Genomic DNA, 23,206 nt, shown 5'->3' with positions numbered 1-23,206 from the left:
CCGCTCGTGCTCTGACGTCACATCCTCCTTCCTGACGAAACACGTCGTTCGAAGTCGTTCTGATGTTTACACGTTGATTCTCCCGATACGCGATTTGAAACAAACGTCCTTTAAGGGACAAGATTAACTGCCTTTTCATTATTAAAGAAATACAAGTGAGTAAAAACATTTACACTTAGTTTACACTTAGCTTTCAAAATGAATTGTTGAGAATATTTCTCAAATAGACATTTTTGGCTATCAAGCATGCATAAATTATATTGATGAAACAACTCAACACAGTTTACAATTTAAAACTAAAATCTTTAAGATTGTTTCCCACATCCATACAGCAAAAATCCACTGAACATCTTTCCTATGATGTCACATCATCGTGGCGGGTCAACAAGCGCATGCTACGCATCCAGGGAATATTGGCTCTGGGGAACGATTTGTGCGCCGGTAAAATAACGGGATGACATTCTGAGTTCGGAAAAAGAAGGAAGTAAGTTCTGGAAACTTTTATAATCCTTCTAAAACTTTAGGAATTTCTCCAAGAACAAAAAAATAATGGCTCTAGACCAACATGCGCAACCCCCACCTCCTCCATTTTGTTTACCACTACGTTCCTACTGTATATTTCACTCCTCATTAAAAAAATCTCGGGCCCCCTTCAGGCTCGGAACTGGGCCAATGGATGTTCCTTCTCCCCCCCAAACCTTGTGCATGCCGCTGCTCATGTATCAACACCCCAAAGCATGGCCCACACATTTATAGCAGGGCCGGGGCCGCTTTGTCTAGTGGTGCAGGCCAATTGTTGTTAAAAGACGTACTAATATAAGATTTTTGAAAGCTTTTTTTTTGTCCCGAGTCCTTTTTCAGGCCACGTCGAACCCTAATTTCTCTATCCCCCTCCCATTTCCTCAATGTGGGAGCCATGGACCCCAGAGCTCTAAAAACTAAAGAGAAAGTTGACAAAGAGAGGAAAGCGTTCGTACCTGTGGACTTCGGCTATTTACTTTGGCCCCTGGGGGCTAAGGATAGGAGAAAAATTAACCTGCTTCCAAACACTTTTTTCCCATAGAGTGAACAAATTTCATTTTTTTTTTCTATTATTACGCTTTAAAAAATGTTAGATGTGTATTAAGTTCAATAAAAAGTTGCTTATAGTGGGTCAATCGGCCATTGGCCCAGTCGGGGTTCCCCAACTAGCCGACCTGGCCAGTCCGCCCCTGTATGTATATATATATATATATGTATGTACATATATAAATATAAATTAAGCAAACAAAATTTCAAATATTAAACAATTATATAAAAATAATGATGATAAAAAGAAAAATTGCAAATAGCATTAAATAGGAAAAGATAAAGTATGAATCCAGAGCTCATCAGCCGTGGAGGATTCATTAATTACGGTCAAAAGACCAAAAGTTTAGCTATGAACTAAAAGAGAATGTTTAAGCTCCAGTACATGCAATATAGAATAACATTGGGCAAATGCACCACTTGCTAAACTATAAACAATAAACAGGAGCTCAAACCTAAAACTAAAAGCAGGGGTTTTCGCCTCGACTAATTAGGAAAACAAGTTCCGATAATTAGCCATCCACGGGACAGTACCTGCCAATAACAAAATTATCTTACCTTGAAATCCATATAAGAAGAGCCAATTCCGATGTTCAGCATGATAGAAATTCCTGATAGAAACATCTGTGTAAATGTATGCTACAACCGTGACAAACCATTTTTTTCTGGATCACCGTGGTGGATGATTTTTGCACGTGGGAAACGGACGACTTGGCATGGTTCTGGAGTAATCTTTTGGATATGATTTTATTTTTATTTTTACCTTGACAACTGGAAGGAATTTCTATCATGTTGAACATCAGAATTCGCTCTTTTTATATGGATTTCAAGGTAAGATAATTTTGTTACTGTCCCGTGGATGGCTAATTATCGGAACTTGTTTTCCTAATTAGTCGAGGCGAAACCCCCTGCTTTTAGTTTTAGGTTTGAGCTCTTGTTTATTGTTTATAGTTTAGCAAGTGGTGCATTTGCCCAATTTTATTCTATATTGCATGTACTGGTGCTTAAACATTCTCTTTTAGTTCATAGCTAAACTTTTGGTCTTTTGACCATAATTAATGAATCCTCCACGGCTGATGAGCTCTGGATTCATACTTTATCTTTTCTTATTTAATGCTATGTGCAATTTTCCTTTTTATCATCATTATTTTTATATAATTGTTTAATATTTGAATTTTTGTTTGCTTAATTTATATTTACTTGGCTTTTTAGTTTTGCTGCTTTGCGCATCTATGGGCTTTTGGTGTGGTCTTTTCAATATTTTTCACTTTTATTATATATATAATATATAACATATATATATATATATATATATATATATATATATGTGTGTGTGTGTATATGTATATATATACACTCTTGTTTGTGAAAATTGCAACACCATGAAGGAAGCATCATAGTTGAATGAAATTTAATACACAGTTGAGTGGTAATGGTACAAATGAATGATTACATTTTCAAACCAAACAAACAATAAAAAGAGATAGAAATTAGTATTTTGTGTGGCCACCATGCGCCGCAATAAGAGCTATTACACGACTCGGCATGGAGTGAAACGAAGTTTGAATATCTGCCTGCGGAAGAGTATTCCATATTGTTTGTATGGCAACCAAAGTTCGTCTGTCGAAGCAACAGGACAAGGATCACGAGCGAGACACCGCCCAACGAAATCCGACACATGTTCAATTGGTGACATATCCGGGGAATGCAGACCAAGGACGAAGCTGTACCTGCTGCGAATCAGGGTAGAATTTGACAGTCCTGGCGACATGTGGACGTGCATTATCCTGCTGGAATACAGCCCCTGGCAATCCTTGCAGGAAAGGAATAGCTTGGGGCTTTAAAACTTCGTTTATGTATCGAGTACTGTTCAAATTGCCCACAATTTGTAGCAATTGTGATCGTCCATGATATGCTATGGCACCTCAGACCATAACTCTGGGTGTTCGTCCACTGTGGTGTTCGATAATGCACTCCGGAATGTGCCGTTCTCCGGCATAGCGCCTGACACGAATTCGTCCATCATGGTGCCACAAATTGAAGCGAGATTCATCAGAAAAGACGACCTGCTGCCAGTCAGCACGCCAGCTCCTATGCACATTGGCCCATTGCAGCTGCAGGCGGCGATGGTTTTGCGTGAGAGGAATCCTGTATAAAGGAATCCTTGCCTGCAGCCCATGCTGCAGCAGACGTCTCCGAATTGATAAAGCATACAATGTGTCAAAATACTAGAAATTTTTATTAATTTTTCTTGACTTTCCGGTGCTGGGGAAATGATATTATTTATACTTACCTATTTCTATGTAAGGGAGTTCTCCATACCTTGACGCTACACTAGCGAAATGCGGTCCCAAACCTTTCGTTCATACCGGCAGGCATGGTGCAAAAGGTAAACAAATCGCATGGTGCACGATTAACGGTTCAGTCAAAACTCACAGTGAAAAGATTTTTTTTTGTCAAAGTTATGGTTTCGACGAAATTAAGTGTTGCCAATAATATTTTTTGATTTTCTTTGGAGAATTTCATCGAACAGTCTAGTGTGAACATGCAAATTGAATGGAACATCAGTGAAGAGATATTTAAGCGGTGGACATCGATCCATCGATCTCTCTTTCTCCCACTTCCACAACAAGGATATCTAATCCTGTATAAGCTCCAGTAGTGGGCTAGCTGCCATGGGCTTCGATCATTCGGCTGATGCTGGAATGGTGCTTGATCTACCTGCTGAAGGAGTAAGTTAGGCTGGCCGGCCTTGCGTGAACTGCTCAAAATTTGGATTGGAAATTACCCGGGTGAAGATGATTCAAGACTACTGGACCTTTTTTTTATCAAGATGAATTTTTAGGAGCACCTGTGGTATAACTGTTTTTCTTATTTTGTTATGCTGCAATATTTTTCATTGCTGGATTAGGATTCTACACAAATACACTATTTTTACTTAAGAAGCTTTAGAAATGTTTATTAACATGTTGTATTTTTACTGAACTAATAAATGTTAATAATTTACTTAAATATGCTTCCTAATTTGACTCAACCAAGACACATTTGTGATGTCCACTAAAACTTTAAATAGTTTTTCCTCCTAACACAATGAAACACCTGTAGCTGTTGACCACTGCACTGCCAATTGTTTAGAAGATGCTGTGCGGTCCGTCAGCGCCATACTCACCAGGTGTCTGTCATCGCGAGCTGACATCACATTTCGGGGTCTACTCCCAGATTTCTGAGCTGTCCGACCACTGTTTCCAAATACGCATGATTGTGCTGCTGTTACGCTGCACAGGAGCGGCTACTGCACGATAAGACAATCCAGCTTCACGAAGGCCGACGATTCTGACCCATTCAAACTCCGAAATTCGCTCAAATTTTGCTTTCTTTCGTCGAAGAGGCATAGTAAAGATTCAGTTAACGTTTACTCTAGCATATAACCACCGATAATCATACTTGCCTTGCTACAGCCGTCTATTTATATTCAATTCGATCCGCCGTTCAGCGTACGCATGTGCTACTGATCTGCAATTCCAATCATTTGCATATCGTGCCATACTTTGCATTTCCTGCAATTTTCATCTCACTCGCATAAGTCCTTCAAGGTGCTGCAATTTTCTCAAACAGGAGTGTATGTGTATATATATATATATATATATATATATATAAAATGTGTGTGTTTTGAAATTCCTTACTTCAAAAGATACTTTTTGCCGCTCCAATTATACTATTTTTGCACTTCGAGTTTCTACAAAACAAACTTTTTGGTGAGCCAAACTGCACCTAGTTCACTATTTTCTTGTGCCTGAGATTGCTCCAAAAGTGGGTTTCAGCTGGCACATCCCTGTTAACGTTATTAAAGATTTTGTGCAATTAATATTCCATGATTTGTAGTTCATGAAGGCATTAGTTTCCAAATATATGTAGCAATGATTTTCTGGAATTTTTCTGATTTTATTGCTAAAATTCAAAATGTTAATACATTTTACATAACTACCCAGCACTAAAGTGTAAGTGTAACATCAAAGATATATTTTAAATAAATTAAATTACTTCCATTAGTTTAGCTCTGTGTACTGCTGAGATTTTCTGAAGCTTTTTTCATAATTGCTGCTCAGTGACAAAATTTCAAAGGCTTTGCTGCATCAAAAAATGTGTTCCTTATTATCAGTGTGCATAAATTTTACAATTTTGTGCATTAATAACTTTGAATTTATCATCTATGTCTTGGATTTATTTACATTTTGTTATTTTTCATATGTCTTGAATATTTTCAAAACTTATTTGAAAAATATTTTAACACACCATAGAATAACATTTAAGTACCATGTTTTTCTTTGCTAGTCTTTTGTTGCTCCCAATTCAAGAGCAATTTCATGTTAATTCAGTCACATTCATTCATAAAATAGTGTCATTAATTTAAGATTCATTCTGTGCTTGTATTATAGAAAGAGCGAAAAGAAAAACATTGGGATCCGTTTCATAAAATGTTAATTGCTGGAGTCTCTAGAAAGATACAAGAATTCAGTAGCCAGAATCCGAATGTTCTCCAGGTAATATTATGAAAGTATTTCCTAAAAATCATTTTGTAATATAATACTTAGAAACATTCATCTTGGTTGCTTGAAAAAAGGTTATGTTTGCTTTTCCTAAAATTAAGGAAATTGAATTCTAAAGTTTGAATTGTAATGTTAGCTTGAATAATAATAGTGTGGTACATTCTTTAGACTTGTGATATGCAACTGTGGAGGGTATACTTAACCCTCCATGTATGGTTTCTGCGATGTGAGCGACGTATGAGTTTCGTCCCTGAGTACGGGTCAGGTGAAAAATCGCAGGTGCAGAATTCCCCCCTTTTTCAATAAGCGTCCCGCTATTTCCCCGTGTAGGTTAAATAAACATCATTTGATGCTTTGTTTGCTGCTGGATGGCACTGGAGGGTTCAGGAATTTTGGTTCTCTTGCTTCACTTTTTTTTTTTGACCTGCATATGTTAGAGTGCCTTTTGTCCTCTTGCTATTTGTTTGTATTTGGTGCGATGAACAGTGATGAAAGATATGGACTTGCTGATATTCAGTCTCGTTATATGATTATAAGAAACTGCCCCCCCCCCCAATCTTAATATATAAAAATAATCTGTGCGGACGTTTGTCACAATAAGGCTTTTAAACGGATGGACCGATTTTGATAAAATTTTTTGTGTGTAATTAAGTTGTGGCAAGCATGGTTTTGAAGCGCGATGGATCGAATCGGAAACGTTTTTGTTAATTAATCAATTAATTTAAACATTGGATGGTTATATGTCCCAAATGATTAATATTTATTTTAATCTATTGTTGAGCGAGAACTGAAATAAATATTTAACCTGTTGCCAAAGGACTACGAAAGCCAGCTCTGCTTTTTGTAATGAAATTTCCTGCTGTGATACTGTTTGACCACGGATTGTATGGAATTGGCAAACATCTAGTTAAGGCGACTGTATCTGAATGAAGGAGAAAAATTAAAATTTTATGCGCGTATTCCGCTCATTTGAATGAGACTCTGCTTAATTTAGAGGCTAACATACATCTGCGAAATCTGACATCCCTGAAAACTAATAGATGCTTCCATTTCCGCGTGCAAACCGGATGTTTGCCGTTCCTTATAATCCGTGGTTAGACAGTATGTCAATTGAGAATAGATAAAACGTAGAGAGAGAGAGTAAAGCCTTCATTTCTCGCTCTTAAAAGCAACGACTTTAGGTCCCTTGATATATTTTAAAGTAAAATACTGGAAGGTTCATGGAAAACGTGTGTTCTGTCGTCGTAGTTGAACTATGTGACCGGATCGGTGCTTTAGGCTTTTCTAAGGCCCCTATATATACAAGCCGACGCATTATCTTTAAGATTAGCCATTTTGGATCAGAGTGCGTGTTTGAGTGGTTGTCTTTTCTGGCGAGTTATCACGTTTGGTGATTGTTCATTGTGAGCAATTATTAGCAGCACGTGAATTGTTTATTGAATAAAATATTATTTTCGGTAAATTTGGCAAAATCCGAATCTTTGTTGAGGTAACTCTAGCAGCGCAAAATTAAAAATCCAATCCAGAATGGCTAAACTTAAGCTGATGAGTCTGCCTATCTATATAGCGGCTATAGGTTTTCCTAACCAAATGATCAGAAAGTACCGTACCTAGCAACATTTGTTTCGCGGCTCCAATCCATCTGAGTTTTGGCACCAATGTCAAGAAAACTTTAAGGATTATCAAACTAATCAGTACATTATTAAAGGAAAAGATGATGGAATTTAAAGACGAAACAAATTTTATTTTCGTCCAGATAAATTACAACAAGGTTGTTCTGTATACAAAGTATCAGTGCAGTGGAAGATCTTTATCTTTGGGGAAAAGAACAAATTAGGCTATACATGAAGTTTCAAATGTTTTCGTTCAAAAGATCGGACCGCTAATCGGTCGGCATTAGCTTCGCTCACTGATCGGCTGGATTACAGTATGTGAGCCTTAAGTGTAGTGAAATTAGACTTACTACACCGCCAGTAGAAGTGAACTTGCAAAAAAAAAATCCACAGCTTGAAGTTGGAGAAAAAGAAAAACACGTGAAGCATTTTTCCTCAAGGAAAATTTGTATTTATTATCTTCAAAAGATTTCTAAAGTTGTCAAACAACATCTTCATTGATATTTAAAAAACATTTTGAAAAATAAACAAATATTAGCCGCTATTATACAATGAAACATTAAGTTTACGAACATGCTGATTCCAAGGAATATAAGGCATTACCGTAACACACAAAATAGGCCTAAAGGCGTTTTATAACTTTAAAATTGACATCACGTTGTATTACGCCCTGCCAGGAGTAAAGAGCACTGGCAGACATCACGAAATCACGATGAATTACTACGTGCAAATCATTACGGCTATGAGATGTGAGAGAGAGAGCGAAAAAAATCGCTCGAAGTATTTAAAGTCTTCACATGGCTTTCAAATTAAGAATATGCAAAATACAAGATGTGTTGCCAATGAAAGAAAGTTAAAGATATGTTGCCAATCAAAAAGTAACTCAATCTAAAAAAAATTCTCGCGGTTATAAGATACAATGAACTCGTGACTCGGTTCACCCAAAAGTTCATTCATAGTACAGTAAAAATAGGGGTCGGACCCAAACATCCAAAAAAAAAGCTAAACCTGGTGCAAATTGTTTATTACCCTCCCAATAAGAACAGGTAAAAAGTCCCACCCCATTGTGCGTCGGGTTTTGGAATGGGGGGCATCTAAAAATTGCTGTTTTGGGTATTTTTCCAGAATTTTTAGAGTAAATTTAAAGTAAGAACATTATGTCATACTAAACTTAAAAGCATGAAATTAAAGATGTTTGACCCCCTAGAGGGATGACATAACCCACCAATGCTACAAAGCCCCCCTATCCCCGTAAAACGAAGCAGTACCCCTGAACCCCCTCCATACATTTCATATGAAAAGATTATTAAATGCTAAGTTAAACTTAGAAATCAAGTGTGCCCCATCCTCCAAGAGCGATGGTGCACCTCCTCTCAAAGCTACAGCCCCCCCCTCCACCAAATAAAATAAGTCCTCAACCCCCCCCCCCTATTTCCCACAAGTAGAAGTATTTCAAGCAAATCTAAATTGCATTAAATCAGGACTGTCCACCTCCCAAAGTAGCTCACCTCCCAAAACAAAATTATGTACTAAAATATTATCCTTCACCCCCCCCCCCCCCCTCTGATGGTGCAGATTTGATCAAATGGCCAGAAAAATTACGCTGAACTGTTTTTTGCTTTCAAATGATTTCTCCTAAGCTTGTAACAAAAAGTCTTTGTTATCAAGATGTTTTTTGGAATCTAGATCCTCAGCAAAATCGTTATTGTTGCAGCTATGTCTAACACAGTTTGTGCATATAATTGAGCACTTCAGTCCACTTTCAGACTTTTCAAACATTCACTATATCCAATGAACCCCTAAGAGCAAGCACAAGATTTGAGATGCAGAAAGTCTTCTAGAGCAGAAGGCTTGGCTGTTGTAATAGGACGCAGATTATATTTCTGTATACTTACTTTGCACCCATCAAAAATGAAACTAGCGTTCAGATACTTACAAGTAACTATACACTGCATTGCTGGCATATTTCCTTGAAGCTTACAGATCATTAACAAAAATATGATCAAGCAGGTATCTTCAATCTATTACATATGAGGCAGTGAGAAGCAAATGTAAGTGGCAAAATTAAAAATTTGGAGATAACCAGTACAAATGGTTGGTGAACCTCTCCTCTATCATGGGGCAAGAGATGGTACTAGTAGACCTGGTAGTTGCTGCTATACAGCATGATTAAAAAAAAAATCAATGAAAGCCCACCTAGGAGCTAATATTTAAACGCGTTTTACTCAAAACTTGAAAATGTCCACTTACATCCCTTTGCTTCTCACTGCCTCGTATGACACCAGTTATTCGTTCTGTAATGGTGGATGAACCTTTTGCTTCAGATAATAGCACTTTAACGATACATGATTTCTTTCCTTCTGAAACCAGATTCATCGAATACTGATGGAGGATCAGCGCATAACTCGTACCAGAAGTTTTTAGCAATTTGTTATTCCATCTTTACTGTTCATACCATTCGGTGTAAAAGATGGTTTGGGCTTACACATCTTTACAGATAGTAACTACTCTCGTAACAGAAGCTAAAGACATAACTGCTTTACAAAGAAATGCGACAAAATTGTTTGCCTTCAATATCCTTTGATGTTACTACCCGAACGTTAAAGGTCTCATCGCAACTCTCCTTATCATCAGCGAGCAATACCACTACCAACTTGAGAGGGAAGAAACATCTAGGGGCTTTAGAAACGGATTGTGATTTCCAAACTGGGAGACAAAAGGTGTAAATATTTAGCATTCTATTGTTTTATTGCTCATTGCTCTTATCAAGACTTGTTCTATTGTTGAATCACTACAGGTTCTATACCCCCTGAATTTGTCACTGCGTTAGATCGTTGAATAGCTGATGTTTGATGTGATCAAATTTTTTTTATCGTATAATGTACTGAAAAGTTTCAGATAGTGTTGCAAGAGTATATGTCCGCATATTTAGCATAATTCACATAACCAGCTGCGTAAAAGAGAGGTAGCTTGGTGTTTGCAAAAGAGAACCCCCACCGACTTAGAGGGTGCAGAATTGCAGCATTGCCCGTCTCACTATTGGCAATTCCGTTTTGTCCCCCCTTACGGTGATGGCAAGAGATTGTAGATAAGTTAAAGTAAGTTAATCAAGAAGTAGGGAAACTTTGGTCAATTTGGATTTTTTTTATGCTGCACAGGAATTTTGTTTTCCGGCGCTCCAAACCAGTTTAATAACTCCAGTCATAAATAATTTGGTTACTGAGCTCTCTTAGATCTTTTAGAATTATTCATTCTGACATTGCCATATCAATGTGTGGCATTTTGTTTTTTGGAAAAGTTTAAATCAAGGACATTTTTTCGTGAACTTCACTGCAATAGTTGATTTTAGAATGTAAATTCAGGGTCCCCCCCCCCAAAAAAAAGCGATGGGGCACCCCTTAAATGTGACGGAGTACCCATCCAGAGTAAAAGCGCTCAAAATAGAAAGAAATACCTCCTATAAAAACTGTCTTAAAAATTCCAATGACGCAAAGCTGCTCTATGGACCCCCCATTCCCCCCCCCCCTCCGCCCCCGCCTGTGCACCCCTGTTAAGTAGAATTTTTTTCTGTGAGAGTTTATTATTTCACTATTATAGAGTGGTTTCTGCGAGGTTTGAGAATTTTTTTTAAGTAATAGAAATTATTTTTATTTAAATAGAGGATTATTTCGTCCCCCCCCCCCTTCGCCCCCAAAACCCAACGCGCAAAGTGCTGGGACTTTTTACCCTTTCTTGCTGGAAGGGTAAGAAGTAATTTGCAACAGGTTTCACCTTTTTTTTTGGATGTTTGGGTTTGGCCATTTTTTGGTCTAATTTTACTGTACTATCATTTGACTGAGTTATTGCAACCGATCGCACAAATGACGTCACAACGTGATGCAATGTTTACATCGAAAAAGAATTGATTCTGCGTGATGCAAAAACGTATTTTTAATGATTTTTTTTTTTTTCAAATTAAGTGATTCTTTCACTTTTTGTGAAAGTTTAAATTAAAAATCTAACAAGCGGCCCCATTTTTGCAACATGCACAACAATCAGAAAAATTCACAATAAATTCAAATTGACAAAGTCACCATTGAATTTCACAAAAAGTTTACACACCCAAAAAGTTCAAATTTAGTTTATATATTTTTCCCCCCAAAAATAATGTCACAAAAATGTCCAAGTTGATATTTGGTATAAGGTTTTGTCAAAGCATCAGCTAAATTTAATTTAGAACTCACATACATTAATTTAAACAATTTTTCATTTACTAAATTTCTCAAAAAATGATACTTGATATCAATATGTTTACTTCTTTGATTTTGTATAGGACTTTTGGAAAAATCTATTGCAGCAATGTTGTCACAAAATATTTCAATTTTTCAAAACTAAATTCAAAGTTTCATTTTTTAAAATTCTCATGATCCAGACAAATTCTTTAGCAGCCTCTGTTAAAGTGACATATTCGGCTTCCATGAATTTGAAACTCTATCATCTCTACTAGCTGCCCAATCTGAATCAGAATAACATTTAATATTTAAATTTGAAATATTTGATAATTTCAATTTAAGATTTTTCGTATACAAAACATAACCAAGAAGACAAAGTAAACCATGCCAATGTTTTTCACCATAATTAGATTGAAATTGGGAAAATATATTCAAAGCATATGTTATGTCGGGGCGAGTTCTGCTAGCCAAAAAAGATAAAGAGCCAATTAAATTTCGATATGGTAAAGAATTACATTTATCTATTTCTAACTTACTAGTAGGCGAGTCAATTTTTGAATAAACCACCCCAACCGAAATAGGAACATTACTAATTGGAATATTATAACTGGAATACAACTCGACAATTTTATTAATATACGTTGTCTGATGAATATACCAATTACCATCAATGTTTTGAAATTCAACACCCAGAAGTTCGTATTTCACCCAAAATTTTTAATTCAAAATGATTTCTTAAAAAATTTACAATTTCATTCAAATCAGATTTTAGTTTGCCAAAAAGTATGATATCATCAACATAAAAAAGAAGAATAACCTTATTTTTATATATGTAACAACAATTACACCAATCTAAACTAGTAAAGTTCATTTTCAAAAGTGTTTCATGGAGTTGATAGTACCACATCCTACCACTTTGGTGTAAACCGTACAAAGCTTTCTTTAACAAACAAACTTTACCAGGCTCTAGTACATATCCACTAGATTGTTTCATATATACATTAGTATCCAAATCAGCATACAAATAAGCGTTATTTATGTCTACATGCAGATGACACCATTTAAAAAGACATACAAAAATACAGAAAAACAATCTGATTATAGAAAAATCAATGACTGGGCTAAAAACTTCTTGGAAAGATTCTCCAGCTTCCTGAAGATAACCTTAGGCACATAATCGAGCGCGTTATTTCACAATATTCCCTTGCTGATCTTCTTTTACTGTATATACCCACCGATTTCCCAAAATTTTACTATGTTCAGGTGGATCCACTAACTCCCATACACCGCGATTATATATGGTTTGTATTTCCTGATCCATCGCGTTAATCCAATGTTTAGATTCCCTAGAATTAATGGCTTCTTTAAAATTTAATGGAAGTTTAATTTCAGCAAGATTTCCCTCTAAAATTTCTATTACCTTTCCCTCTTTTAAATTTTTGCCCGAAAAGTCAAAATATGATTCATCAAATTCAATTTTGTTATCATTACAATATTTAATAACTTCATTTAAAGAACGCAAGCGAATATTTAAACCTTCAATCCTATAGTAAATATCAGTTCTATCACCTGATGGTCTAGGAACAGCTTGACGCAACCAATTAATTTCAGAACAAGGTTTTAATTCTTCACTAGGACTATCACTGGAAAGCTCATCCACTCCCTGATTTGAAGTTACAGGATATTCATCATCAAAACTGTCAGGTAAGTATTTGATAACCCTTGGACTACTTGATCCAGAACCTAGTACAACATCTGCCCCTTTAGTTCCCTCATCAAAACTGACATTACATGTTTCTATGATTCTTTGTTCGTCTTCCAGCCAGACACGATAACCTCTAGTATTTTGAGCGTAACCTAACAAAATTCCTGCTTTAGATTTATCGTCCAATTTCTTTCTTTTCTGGCTTGGAACATTTACAAAAGTTAAACAGCCAAAAGTCCTGAGATGTTTCACGTTAGGCTTTTTATTGAAAAACAGTTCAAACGGGGTATGATTGCTCCCATGACAAGACCTATTCCAAACATAAGAAAAACAAAATGCAGCTTCCCCCCAGAATTTCGAAGGTAAGTTACTCTCTTTTAAAAGTACTCTAACTCCCCCCATTAATGTCTGGTTAAACCGTTCAATTATGCCATTCATCATTGGTGTGTAGGGATTAGTTTTCTCATGCCTAATGCCACGGTTATTCGAGAAAATTTCAAAATTTTGATTGCAAAATTCTTTCCCCCCATCTGTACGAATTGATTTAATTTTCCTCCCTAAAAGCCTTTCATTATGATTTAAAAATCTTACAAAAATATTGAAAACATCCAACTTCAATTTCATAGGGTATACAGCAACGCGTTTTGAAAAATCGTCCATAATGGATAAATAATATTTCTCTCCCCTCAAAGTTAAATTTGGGACTTCACCTACATCCATGTGTATAAGCTCTAAAGGTTTAGAAGATCTCACGGCCCCAATCGATTTAAAAGAAATACTCCTAGCTTTAGTATATTTACAAATTTCACATTAGTTAACATTTTTATTCAATTCAGGAAGACCTCTAACACTATTGTTTTTGCTAGTTCTAGAAATATATTCAAATACAAATACAAATGTGACGACCAGCAACAGGCTCTGGGCCCAGCTAGGCTGGTCCTAGTCAATTAATTAGTCCCCAATGAAGATCAATGGCCCTCTTAAAGCTATCCACTCCCTTGCTCATTACCGCCTCTTCCGGTAAGCTATTCCAAGTGCCCACGACCCTGCTAAAGTAGTAGTTTTTCCTGATTTCCAAGTTAGCCTGAGATTTAAATAGCTTAAAACAATGACCCCTTGTCCTGCTTTCCCCGCAAAAATTTAATCCATTTACGTCTTTCATTTTGATAAATTTAAATAACTGAATCATGTCCCCTCTGACTCTCCTTTGCTCCAGGCTATACATGTTAAGCCTATTAAGTCTGGTATCATAATCTAAATCTGAGAGTCCCCTTACTAATTTAGTTACCCTTCTTTGAACCCTTTCCAATACGAAAATATCTTTCTTCAGATAAGGCGACCAAAACTGAACAGCATACTCCAAATGAGGTCTTACTAAACTCCTATATAAAGGCAGAAGAATTTTATAAATATAATAAACAAAAGAGGCCCTAAAACTGATCCCTGAGGAACCCCACTTAAAACATCACTCCAATTAGAATGATTTCCTCTCACAACTACTCTTTGCTTCCTACCAGTAAGCCAATTTCTAACCCAAAGTAAAGTTTTTCCTCCTATTCCAGTGTCAGCTAACTTATTTAACATTCATAATTGATGTGACAATATCTCTTGTGCCATAAATCTTCAGGTGAAATTTTACCAATTTTTTCAGAAATGTTACAAACAGGCTCAGAATTATCACAATGTTCACTATTTTTCAAATACAAATATCTATTAGGCTTAAAGAAATATAAATTTATGTCATTTCTACGCTTTGCATAAAATAATTGATTCCAATTTTTATCATAAACTTTAAGAATTGTATTATGACCAACAAATTTGTTACCTTCCTATTCCAATTTAGATAATGGCAATAAATTACGACGGATTTCAGGATTGTACAGAACATCTTTCAAGATAATTTTCCTATGTTTACCATTAATTTTGACCAACAATTGAATTGTACCAACCCCTAAAATATTGCTTTGTTTACCGTCAACAGCCATAGACATTTTTAAGTTATTAACTGGCCTAAAATCAGAGAAAAGATTTTTATTTTTAGTGACATGTGACGTAGCTCCAGAATCGGCAATCCACGTTATATCTGAATCAGATGAAGTAATATTCAAAGCTTCTGGCTCATTAATTTCACTCACATTATGTTGAGAATTAGAAGACCCTTGAGATAAATTTTTAGAATGCCCAAAAATCCCACAAAACTTACATTTCCCTTTAAATCTATTTTTACTAAAATTTGACACAGGTTTACAACTACTTTTACAAGGATGGATCTTAGCGGCAGGTAGCGAATTCGGAACGGTCACATACACAGCAGGCAGTGGCGGATCCACGGGGGGGGGGGGGGGGCTAAGGGGGCTATAGCCCCCCCCATGAGGTCTGAACTTACACTAGATAAAATCGAAATTTCAGAGATTTTTAATACTGCAATATTGTTACATGTTTAAGTTTGTATTATATTTAAATAAATATAGAAGCACTATCAGTGGCGGATCCACGGGGGGGGGGGGGGGCTAAAGGGGCTATATTCCCCCCCCCCCCCCCCCCCCATGAGGTCTGAACTTACACTAGATAAAATCGAAATTTCAGAGATTTTCAATACTGCGATATTGTAACATGTTTAAGTTTATATTATATTTAAATAAATATAGAAGCACTATATAGAGCGGCGTATACATGGGGGAGGGGAGAGGGCATAAGGGACCGTAGCTTCTTCTCTCATTTCGTCAAAACTTACGACAGATTAAATTGTGATCTGCAATGGCACGGAACGGCTCAGAGGGAATAATTTCATTCTGCGATCGAGGTATTTTTTAATCTGAAAGTTAGCTGTAATATATTTTACATCATTCCAAGGCTAAGAGAGCTATAGCCCCCCCCCCTCCCCTCCCCTCCCCTCCTCTCCCATAAGGTCAAAATTTACACTAGGTAAAACCGAAATTTCGAAGATTTTAAATACGTCAATACTTCTGCGAATTACAAACATGCATTATATTTTATTAAATATGTACACTATATACGGTGGTTTATTAATGGCGAGTTTGGGGTGGGAGGGGGGGGGGGTAGTAAGGGGACTGTGACCCCTTCTCCCATTTGGCTAAAACTTACAACAGATTACAATGCGATTTGTAATTTCATGGAAAGTCTTCGAGACAATAACTTTGTTCTGCTATCGAGGTTTTTAATCTGAAGTTATTACTTTCCAATTAACGCCGTCAGTGGCGAATCTATGAGGGGGGGGCAAGGGAGTATAGCCCCCCCCCCTACCTCCATGAGGTCAAAACTTATACTAGATAAAACTGAAATTTTATATTTTTTAATACTGCACTACTTATGGATATTTTATGTTTGTATTATATTAAATTAAATTTATACATTTCACTGGCGGATCTATGCGAGGGGGGGGCTAAGGGGGTCTATAGTATCCCCTTGAGGTCAGAACTTACACTCGATAAAATTTCAGTTTTAGATATTTTTAATAATGCAATATTTTTACTAAGTTTGTAATATTTCATAAAATTTATACAGCTTCAATGGTGGATCTGTAGAGCAGTGGGGAGGAGGGGGAGGTGCTAAGGATACTATAGCAACCCTTACCATTTGGTTAAAAATTACATTCATAGAAAATGAAATTTCAGCGATTTTCATTACTGCACCACTTTTGTAAACTTAAGCTAGGATTATGTTTACTAAATTCTCTTCCTGTCAACGGACACCACTGTTCTTTCTTTGAAGCCCGCGACATCCAGAATGAAAACCTGTCGTTCACTAATCCTTTTCAAAACGTTTAGGCAGTAAATTAAGCAAGTATACTAAACAAGCCGGAGAGGACGATACATAATGGCTACTGACAGGTATCATCAGGAGCAGGTATGGTGCATCCCTATTTCCGCGGAAACCGATAATAGAGTCCCTCCCACTGAATTAGGAATATGCAGTCGGACTAGAAAAAAAGCAATAGTTCCTTTCTGTAATGTTGAATTGCTGACCATGTGTCTCGTTAGGACTTATGTTTATTGTAAATGAACTCTTAATAGGCTGTTTTTGCCCAGAGACAACATTGAGTACTCCTCTTTTGAACAACCAGCAATAGCACAACGAAGTAGTAATGCTCATAATATGCTAAGGTTACTGATAAGGAAACACCAAGAGTGAAAATTTAGTTAAAATAATAAAAGGTGGAAAATTGTGGAAAAGTTTTTCTGGGACGCGGCATCGGTTGTCGCAGTATTGAACTGTTGTTTTAACGAATTGCTTGTATTAAAATTCATACTTGGATTCTTGGTTTTTTCACACTTGGAAGTTTTGTTAAGAAACAAATGTGGCGATTTTGTTGGACTGGCGCTTTAAAGGGCGGGCGCTAAATTGGAGTTTGACTTGATTTATTTCGCAATTGTTTTGATATTTTAAATATAAGTATTGTCGAGTGAATATGAAGCGTCGACTTACAGATTATTTTAGTAAAAGCAATACGCATATAACTGATGATTTCCAAGGACACGATGGAGTTAGTATCGATAAAATACCATCAGATTCCAAACAGCCGTATTCTAATAATGGACTACTACAACGCATGCCGACTACATCTAACGTTGAGAATGTGAACAACTGTACAGCTGGATGTGAGACTTCTAAAGAACAAGTAAATATATTTTCTTTAAAATTCAGCTATATTTTAAATATGTTATAACATACCAACTGTATATTGATATACAAAAATAAAATTAAAATTATCGTTTAAAGCATAAATAAGTAAAATAGTAATCATGATTGCTGGTACATGGGGGGGGGGGGTCATGTTAGCAGAAACCCCCTTTTTCAATGTAAAAAAAGGTGTTAGATTATGGAGTCTAAGACGTTTAACGAATTTCTGCATCCATAAGCTTGCACTTTTTTTTTTTTTTGCATTGAAAAATCTTTTCTTTTTTTTACCCCAAAACATTGGCAAAAGATGAGGTGATTTCAAAAGCAATCTGATAAAAATCAGGTGCCTTTGTTCAATTTTTAATTAATTTATTTATTTTTCACATGTTAAGTTTCAACATTTTATACTGAGGGTTTTTTTTTTTTTTTTGCAATACTACTATAGTTTTTTCTCTCTTCTACATTGGTACTCTCATAAGTTGAAAAAATAAAGGTGTGAATTTAGAATGTTTGCTAATGAATTAGACAAATTTTTTGAAATTTACTAAAACTTTGAAAAGGAATCTTATTTGTTCATATATTATTAAATAACTATCTTTTTGCATGAGAAAGATAGTTTCGTTTTCAGAAAATTGGTTTAACCATAAAAAATAATGAAAAATTATAGTGCTTAAATTTAAGATTTTCAAATTTTTTTTCTAGAGAATAATTCTTAAAATCGTGAGTGTTCGTAAATAGAATTTCGTAAAATTGAGTGTCAACTGCATTTTAAATGCATTTAAACCGTTTTGCACATTCAAGATTTTTTGTATCAGGTAAATTATTTCTATTTGAATGTATTTTTAAGATAGGAATATGTATTATAATTTGTAGGGAATATATTAAATTACTTAACTTATAAATGTATTTTTTTTAGAATCCTACTGATATAACATCTTTAACAAATTATCAATTATATGATATTGGATTATCTGTTGGAAAGATTTTAGATGACGATAAAAAGCTGAAATATTTAAATGAAACATGGAAGCCTCCGGTGAGTTATAGCTTTCCAACAAGAGCTGAAGGAAAGCAGAACCGTAAATTTAGACGAGAATGGTTGGAGCAGTACAATTGGCTTGCTTACAGTGAGCTTTCGTCTGGTGGATTTTGTAAAATGTGCGTTCTGTTTGCACCAACTGGAGCTGGAATTGGAAATCAGGTGAGAAATTCCATCAGTTCATAAGTGGCATTTTTCAGAATTGAATTGAATTTTTTTTTTAATAGTGTCAATATTCTTTATAGGCAAAATAATAGTTTAAGCGCTCTTCTCGATATTTTTTTTCTGTTTTTTTTTTTTTTTGGTTTATTTCTTAGATTCTTCCATAAAGTGGTGGTCAAAAGTTCTTTTCGGCTATTTCATTTATACTGACTGTCGTTATTAAATACATTTGAAAAATAGAAAAATTCAAGATAAGAAAGACAGCGATCTTTTAAAAAACGGGAATCGCGCAACCCCGCGCCTTAGTGCGAACTCAGCTTTAGGTTTTACGCAAATCTCATGACCCACTGAATACATTTCACGATGTTAATATCGATCAAGCTTCCATCATTCACAAGCCAAAGGAAGAAATAGACCAAAACAACCTCGTAGATAGAAAAATTATTATTAAAACAGTTCATTTAAATTAATTTTTAATTATTTTTGAAACATCAATGACAAAATATCTATGTTAACAGTTTTAACGTCGATGGCATCGATACATCATATTTTTTACATATGTTTAAGGCTTGTAAACTAAAAGTTATCATATTAGACAAGTAAATTCATAAGCTGTATTTATTTATAACAAATTTTTTTAATTGTCTAAGCAAAGTCCATAAAAATAGGAAGAATGGTAATTTTAATGAATTATTGAAATTACCTCAATTCGAAATCAAGTAATACAAAGGAATAAGCAACTCATGCATACTGTTAAAAGATAAAACCTCGAATATCAACATAAATTAGTTTGAATAATTTCGAAAGACTTTTGCTTCTAATGTTCCACCCGGTTCTTAACACCTAAATTGGGATATTAATTGAGCTTCAAATTTTTTTTTATATTGCAGTTTAATAAGATGTTTATTTATTTTCAGGTGCTTAAAACATTCGTTAAGGAGCCGTTGATTAAGTTTAAGAAAGCTACAGAAGAACTAAAATATCACCAAACTACCCAATACCATCAATTTTCTGTGGAAAAAGCCCTGCATTTTAAACAATCCATGGAGCCTATTCCTGGAAGTTCAGTAAGTCATGTTGGCCTCCTGATAGACGCTAGAAAAGCCTCTATAATAGAGCAAAATTTAAAACGCTTGAAGCCTATAGTAAAAACCGTACTGTTTTGTGCCCATAACAATCTGCCTTTGAGAGGTCATAGGGATGATGGCAATTTGAACAGCAGGGAAAAGCAAGAAAATGCATTAAGAGGAAACCAGGGTGTTTTCAAAAGTCTATTGGCTTTTAGAATTGATGCTGGTGATGAAGATTTGAAAACGCACCTTACCACTTGCAGAAAAAACAGTACACATATCAGCAAAACAATCCAAAACGACATAATCGAATGCATTGGCGATTATATCCATTCGGAGATTACGAGTAGTATACAAAAAGCCAAATACTTCTCAATAATATGTGATGAAACCACAGATGAAAGTAAGAAGGAGCAGCTTACGTTTTGTGTGCGATATGTCGACATAGACAGTTTCACAACCAGGGAAGATTTCCTTGGATTCGTGGAACTCAAAGCGACAACTGGTTTATCGATTAAATCCGCAATAGACGAAGAACTGACAAAACTGAATTTGTCTTACAAATACCTCTGTGGACAAGGCTACGATGGAGCAAGCAACATGTCTGGGCCATTTAAGGGCGTTCAAGCTCTAATTTCCGAGCAGCAACCCCTCGCCATTTATACTCATTGTTTCAGCCATTCCCTGAATTTGTGCATCACAAAAAGCTGCCAAATTCCTGTTATAAGAAACGTAATGGGAACAGTTGAGACTGTCTCTGTGTTTCTCTCGGCTTCTGCGCACAGAACAAATGCATTAATCGATGTTGTAGAAAAGCAAGACTTTTCGGAAACTAAAAAAAGAGATTGAAAGCACTTTGCCCTACACGGTGGGTAGAAAGGCATGACAGCCTAATAACATTTAAGGAACTACTTGTTCCTGTTGTGACTGTGCTGGAAAGTTTACATACAACTGCCTCTTCCGAAGCGTCAACAAAAGCATATATGTTAAATGCTTCAATAAAAAGGAGTGAATTTATTGTTGGCGTCGAAATATCAGTGTACTGTCTCAGTTTGACACTGAGGCTAAGTCAGCAGTTGCAAAGCCCGAAGCAGGATTTGTCTTCTGCATTAGCTAATGTGTCTCAAGTTTTGGACACTTTTCGGAGTGTAAGACAAAACGCAGAACTCGAATTTCAAACTATTTACAAAAACTGCCTTGAAATTGCTGAAGAATTGGATCTGGAGTTAGAAATACCCAGATCAGGAAAGCGTAAAAGTGCTCGAGACTGTACACCTCCAGAAAATCCAGAAGTTTATTTCAGACGAACAGTCTTTCTTCCTCTGATAGATCACTTCATTTCCGAGATTGATTGCAGATTTAGCAGAGATTTTCTTGGAGTGCTTCCCCTCGAAGGTCTAATTCCATCGAACTTGTCAAGGTATACTGACAAAAATATTATAACTGCTGCAGACAAATACAGGAATTTTACAGATGAACTAGGAAGTTTGAGCTTGCTATTAGCAGAAATCAAGATGTGGAGGAATAAATGGCTGCCGATATGCGGTCCTCCTACAACAGCTATCGGGGCACTGAAAGAGCTAGACCCTTCGTTTTTCCCATCTATTGCTGTTCTTCTCCAAATTTTCGCAACAATCCCAGTAACGACTTCAACAGCTGAACATAGTTTTTCTACCTTAAAAAGGATAAAAACCTATTTAAGAAAGCACAATGGGAGAAGTACGGTTAAATGGACTTGCTCTAGCAAATGTGGCAAGAGATAGAGATGTATCTGTCGACAAAATAATTGAACTCTTCTGCAAAAGTAAGAAGAGGAGAATGTGCTTGGAAAACTGGGAACATGTCAAATAATGTTTAAAGCATTTTTTTTTTTTTGTTTTAAACTAGAGTAACAAATTAAATCATTTTATTTTCTTACAACTAATGTGCCGACTGTGTTTTTGAAAAATTGTTTCATAATCATTTTAAAAAATAGACTCTTTTGACAATTTTTTAGTGTATTTCATGTTTTACATGTTAAAAATAAACATATGCTTATTTTAAATAACAAATGTCGTAACATTCTCGTGAAAAGGATGCTGAACGATATTATACTGGATTTTTTTTTTTTTTTTTTAACAGACCTAAGTTAGCCCCCCCCCCCCCCTTGTCCAAGTTCTAGATCCGCCACTGACAGCAGGTGTCTGTAGTGGAATGTTCATTTCAGAAATCCTATTTGCTTCGAGCAACAGTTCTTGTTCTATTTTTAATGGAGTAAAGTCCACGTCAGACCATCGGTAGATTTGCTGTACTATGGATGCGAATTCAGGGGGTAAACTCCGGATATACTGGAAACCTATGTAAAGGTCGGACATCGCATGGCCAACTTCTTTTAATTGTGACGCAGCTGCTTTCACTCGGCAGATGAAAAGACCAACAGTCTCACCTTCTTGAAACTTGACTTGAAAAAATTTATCCAACAGGGATATCAATCTGGCACGGGTGTCAGGTTCAAAATACTTGCATAAGATTTCCCAAGCTATCTTTCCTTCAGTAGTGCATTCGATGAGAGGCTTGAATTCTTCTGACAGGAACTGATAAATGGTAGTGTAAGCTCGAGTTCTTCTAAGATTCATTTCCGCTTTATCTCGGAACATCAATTTTTCTTCTTCAAGTCTCTTTTCTTTTTCATCTTTTTCGTCAGCTTCGATGAATTCCCAGCTGCCCGAATGACGCAGGACAACTTGTATGTTTCTCTTCCAAGTATTCCAATTATTGGCATTTAGTAAAGGTATTGTAGAGACTTCCATACTTTCAAAAATTTCACGATGTTTAAAAATTCTTCAGAGCATAAAAATTCAAATTTTCCAAGTTCTTCAGGTTATGGCCAGGAATTGCAAAGTCCAGGTGATCTGGGCCCATAACCACTTGTGAGCATTAAGTGTAGTGAAATTAGACTTACTACACCGCTAGTAGAAGTGAACTTGCAAAAAAAATATCCACAGCCTGAAGTTGGAGAAAAAGAAAAACACGTGAAGCATTTTTCCTCAAGGAAAATTTGTATTTATTATCTTCAAAAGATTTCTAAAGTTGTCAAACAACATCTTCATTGATATTTAAAAAACATTTTGAAAAATAAACAAATATTAGCCGCTATTATACAACGAAACA

General features: G+C 35.8%; 1 protein-coding gene across 1 annotated transcript in view; it reads left to right on the top strand.

Annotated features, from left to right (window-relative positions):
* Positions 1–23,206, top strand: part of LOC129219203 (tripeptidyl-peptidase 2-like) — a 299,058-nt gene that overhangs the window by 40,078 nt on the left and 235,774 nt on the right. The window contains exon 4 of the mRNA XM_054853529.1: positions 5,505–5,609. Coding sequence (XP_054709504.1) covers positions 5,505–5,609 — 105 coding nt within the window. The remainder of the gene's footprint in view (positions 1–5,504; positions 5,610–23,206) is intronic.

This window comes from Uloborus diversus, chromosome 3, assembly GCF_026930045.1.
Source record: "Uloborus diversus isolate 005 chromosome 3, Udiv.v.3.1, whole genome shotgun sequence".
NCBI lineage: Eukaryota > Metazoa > Arthropoda > Arachnida > Araneae > Uloboridae > Uloborus > Uloborus diversus.
The sequence above is the reverse complement of the archived record's forward strand: the minus strand, read 5'-3'. Positions and strand labels throughout refer to the sequence as shown.